Source organism: Sprattus sprattus (assembly GCF_963457725.1).
Source record: "Sprattus sprattus genome assembly, chromosome: 16".
In the NCBI taxonomy this organism is placed as follows: domain Eukaryota; kingdom Metazoa; phylum Chordata; class Actinopteri; order Clupeiformes; family Clupeidae; genus Sprattus; species Sprattus sprattus.
Window position 1 is genome coordinate 4,110,028 of NC_137914.1, and position 5,000 is coordinate 4,115,027.

The following is a 5,000-nucleotide window of genomic DNA, read 5'->3' on the forward strand; positions in this document are numbered from 1 at the left end:
TGTGTGAGTGTCGCATCCTAAGCGGTCCGACTCGGCTTGCTTTCTAGAGCCCCATATCAGTTCCTCCCCTTTTCTTCTCCTTCTTAGTTCCCCCGAGCCTGACGGTTCCACGGGGCAAGTCGCCCCTGGTGGCGCGAGAGGGTGAGACTGTGGAACTGGAGTGTGTGGTTACAGGCAAGCCCAAACCCATCCTGCTGTGGACGCGGGCGGACCGCGAGGCGCCCATGCCCGACGGCAGCGCCCAGATGGAGAGCTACGACGGCGCGCTGCGCATCGTCAACGTGTCGCGCGAGATGAGCGGGCAGTACCGCTGCCAGACCAGCCAGTACAACGGCTTCAACGTCAAGCCCCGCGAGGCTGTCGTCGAACTCATCGTGCAGTGTGAGTACCACTCGCTTCCTCTGTGCGTGTGTGTGTGTGTGTGTGTGTGTGTGTGTGTGCGTGTGTGTGTTGGTCGGAGTGTTTCTTGATGGTATGCAGTGGTTGGGTGTCAATTTGTGTGGGGGTGTGTCGATTGTTTGCAGGGGTAGTGATTTTGTGTGTGTGTGTGTGTGTGTGTGTGAGTGTGTGTGTGTGTGTGTGTGTGTGTGTGTGTTTGTAGGGCCTGTAGCTTTATGTGTGAGTTACTATTTATGTGTTTGTCTTTGGGCACGTGTGCGTGTGCATCCTGCCTTCCCACCACAGAACGAGGGAGTGTGTTTGTGTGTGTGTGTATCCCATCCTCCCACCAGAGAGTGAGGGAGTGTGTGTGTGTGTGTGTGTGTGTGTGCATCCTGTCTTCCCACCCAGACAGTAGGAAAGTGTATGTGTGTGTGTGTGTAATTGTGTGTGTGTGCATCCCATCTTCCCACCACAGAACGAGGCAGTGTGTGTGTGTGTGTGTGTGTGTGTGTGTGTGTGTGTGTGTGTGTGTGTGTGTGTGTGTGTGTGTGTGTGTTAGTGAGCAAGAGACAGAAGAAGTCTACATCTTTGTTTGCCTGCTAGTTCTGCTAGTGTCTCTCTCTATTCATAAGCGCCGAAGCCCTGGATCCTTGGCTCCCTGCCTCTCCTCCTGTGTGTGTGTGTGTGTGTGTGTGTGTGTGTGTGTGTGTGTGTGTGTGTTTGTGTGTGTGTGCCCTGGATCCTTGGCTCCCTGCCTCTCCTCCTCATTGTGTTTTCGTTGTTGTTTTTCCCTTAACTGCCACGGGTCAGAACCCATGCCTTCACACCGCAAATAGAGTTTGGGCTGCAGCGGCGCCGGCCCATTCACAGAGCAGGGTATCTGCAGGGCCGGGCTCCAGCACCATTGTAGCAGAGCAGAGCAGCTCTCCGGACTGTCAGGCCCGGCAGCCCAGGGTTTACAGTACACACTGCGCTCTGAAACAGCAGTTTTCCAATGTTCAAAGTTGTGCAGCTAAAATGGATGTTGATGGTGTAAGCAAAATATAGAGAAATATAGGTGGCCACTGAATTTTGACTAATTTGAAAGATCTGGGCTAGGGTGTGGAATGCGTGTATGTGTGTGTGTGTGTAGGGGGGGGGGGGGGGGGGGGGGGGGCTGTTGGGGGACGAACATACATGTGAGTTGGGTGCACATTTGTCTGACCAACCAATATGCCACTAATGTTTGTGAAATGTATCCATGGCATACTTTGATAAGCTAGCATTTACCAGAATATAACCCAAATTGCAAGGCAAACGCTGTTGGCAGTTCTTGTGTTGAAAGCTAGTTATGAAAGCAACTTTATCTAAGGCCAAGGCCAGACTAAGCCGATTTTCATACTTTCCGGAACGAATTCGGGGTTAGTCAATCGCGGCCAGACAAAGCTGTGCTGCGCTGTTCTACGGCCACACACACCCATTGAAACTGGTGAATATGCTGTAGTACATATGCAAGGCCTGTTGGTGGCGCTGTGAAGGGTGCTACCGGAAATGTAGAAGAAGACTCGGAGAAGAAGACGACGACAAGTTACAACTAGTTAAGTTAGTGACAGTTCAGTTTGTCGCCAAGTAGTTGACCATACTGTGCCTTATACATTTCCTATGCTTAAATCATCATTGTTCGACCTGTATGTGATGCATTATGTGCATACCTAATGAAAGTAAGGGTTTTCATGAAGTTGCTACTGTGATAGATCGTGTGTATTAAATACCACATTTTGGGCTACCTTCTAGTGCTATTAGTAGTGATTAGCATGCTAAGCGGAGATTTAGCTATGTTCTGTTCTTATGTTGATGCTGTAATAAAGATGTGTTCAATCCTGCTAAGATTTCGACTGGATGAGATATGAATGAGATCCATGTTGCCTAGTGTAATGTCCACTATTATATGTATCTAGTAATATTAGTTGTGTAATTCAGTGCAGTGCAAATTAGTCCCCATAAAGAAGACTGCTTTGGTAACTCAGTGAATAAAACGTGCCCTTCTTAGATCGTTGTTTGCCAGCCATAAACAGAACAGAAGACTTACATTTTTTTGTTTTTATTGCGATTGGGAAGATGTACGTGACTACTTGACAGCTTCCAGCGTTCACGTGGGATAATTACGTCATCAGATTCGCGGATTCAAACCCGATTTGCGGCCAGACAGGCCCTGATAGCAGGGTAGATTGCAACCTTCCAACTCTGGAGAGGGGATTCTAACCTTGACGGTAAGTGACGCTCCAAATGGCAGATTTATCTGGCCGGGAGGCCAGTTTGTCAAGGTTACGTTCCGGAAAGTATGAAAATCGGCTTAGTCTGGCCTTGGCCTAAGGCTCTAAGGTTCTTGTGTTGATAGCTAGTTAAGAAAGCAACTGTATCTACAGTTCTAAGGTATCTAAGATTCCTGTGTTGTTAGCTAGTTATGAAAGCAACATTATCTAAGGTTGCCATGATTTTAAAAAAAATGTGTGGCCTTAGTAGCCTAAAAAAAAATGCCCCACATTGCCCCTATAATGTTGAAATTCCAGGCCTACACTAGTGTCTCTAGGACCCACCACGTATGGTAGCTGCAGTAAGCTTGTGGTCGTTTGCAGAAGTGCAGAAGGAAAAAACAAGTGGCTGGCATTCATTCTTGGAATGAGAAGAATAAAGAATGTCTTTGTTGTATGTATGTGTGTGTGTGTGTGAGTATGGTGTGAGGATTTCAAGGCAATGAACTGATGCTGGTTGGTTTTGGAAGCTAAGCTATATTTCAGAAGCAATAAGGCCTGGGTGTGGGTGAATTTAATCCTGAAGCTGGGCTGTGTGTGAGTGTGTGTGTGTGTGTGTGTGTGTGTGTGTGTGTGTGTGTGTGTGTGAGAGAGAGAGAGAGAGAGAGAGAGAGAGAGAGAGATAGAGAGAGAGAGAGAGAGAGGGAGGGAGGGAATGTGAATGTCAGAAGCTAAGCTGTATTCCAGAACTAACTTTGTTTATGTAAATCAATGTCTGTTTACTTCAATGTGCCTAGGAAATGAGGGATAATTGGCCTATCCATGGGCCAACGTTCACTTATTGATTGACTTTATTTGAGCTGTACTTAAGGACAAGCTCCTGTCTGCAGTCGAACCAAAGCTCATTGTTATGTAGGACAGGTCCAGAAAGTACAGACTTTGCTTCTCGGAGTGCAGAAATGGTAGATTCAAAAGACACTCTGACAAAAAACTGTCAAAAAATGTAATTTAAATACCATGCCACATCAGGGGGGGGGGCAATTTCAGTCTCCAGATGTGCAGGTTGGCCCCCTTAATAGAAGCCTCTGACATCGGTGAGTGAGTGGGTAGATGTGTGAAGGTATTTGACTGCTCTATGAGTAGAGAAGCGCTACATAAATGCAGTCCATTTGCTGTTTGCATACAGGCCTGTGTTCATCTGAGGTCATCTGGCCCATCTCTTCCTCACACTCATTACCTCTCCACCGTCCTGTTAATAAGAGGTAAAAAAGTCCAAAAAGAAAGAATAAAAAACAAAAGCTTGCCCCTATCTTCATTTAATCGCCTGTTCTGATGTGATATCACCTAATGTTGAATCAGTATGAGTAAAACAATGTCTAAAGTGCAGCCATGATATGCTGACCTTGACATTTCCTTAATTTCCCTCAGGATCAATAAAGTATCCATCTATTTATCTATCTATTTCACTGGAGGCTGACTGACTGACAGTGCTGGCTATCCGCTGACAGACTGTTCATGTGCCAGGGTTGCAGAATAGCTGCAGGCATGACCACAACCATTCAGTCAGCCCACAGCTTTTTGATAAAGGAAACACAAGCTGCTCAACTAGCTGTTATAGACCCTTGTGGATTAACATTGGCCTTCTCCATCTTCTGGTGAAATTAAGTCCAGCACCAGGGCCTGACGAGTCCCCCCAAATTGTCTTACGAGATGGCCGCCACGTAACACCAAGCTGGTAGGCGAAATTAATGAGATTTTGATGGGCTCTCAAAAAACAATTTCAAAAGAATTTTGCTCTGAAACTGGTTGCGATTATGTATTTCGGAGTGTCATCTGGCAGAGGTTAACTGCTTCGTTCTATGCTAAGGGAGATGTAATTGTGAACGCAAACACAAACACACACACACACACACACACACACACACACACACACACACTCACACACACACACACTGGCACACACAAAAAACATAATTGCCTGGGTGGATTGTGTTTTATCTTTTTCTAAGCCTGGGTGTCCATTGACAAGAATAGAACATTACAAATGCACGTCATGTATTGAGGGGTGAGCTCCTCCACCTACTGGATACTTAATATTCGGATCAATAAGTAGATCGAATACAAATATTAACAGCCAGTGGGTATGTTAAGTTATTGATTATACTCACATGGACACATTTATAAGACACGAGTGGAGAATAGCACACACACATTCACACACATGTTTACATTCCCCCTGCTACCTGGCCTAGCTGGAACTACGTGGAGCAGTGTTTTATACATTTTAGAAGTAATATGATATAAAATTATGTTACAACATCAATTGACATCTCACATGACAAATGACAGACAGACCTAAGGGAACAAGAAAGAAAAAAAAAGACAAAA

The 5,000-nt window shown here is 45.9% G+C and overlaps 1 protein-coding gene across 1 annotated transcript in view; it reads left to right on the top strand.

Moving 5' to 3' along the window:
• Positions 1-5,000, top strand: part of LOC308377615 (MAM domain-containing glycosylphosphatidylinositol anchor protein 2) — a gene marked incomplete at both ends in the record, with an annotated part of 200,573 nt that overhangs the window by 140,457 nt on the left and 55,116 nt on the right. Inside the window, one exon of the mRNA XM_080854336.1 lies at positions 61-381. Within this exon, the coding sequence (XP_080710462.1) occupies positions 61-381 (321 nt within the window). The remainder of the gene's footprint in view (positions 1-60; positions 382-5,000) is intronic.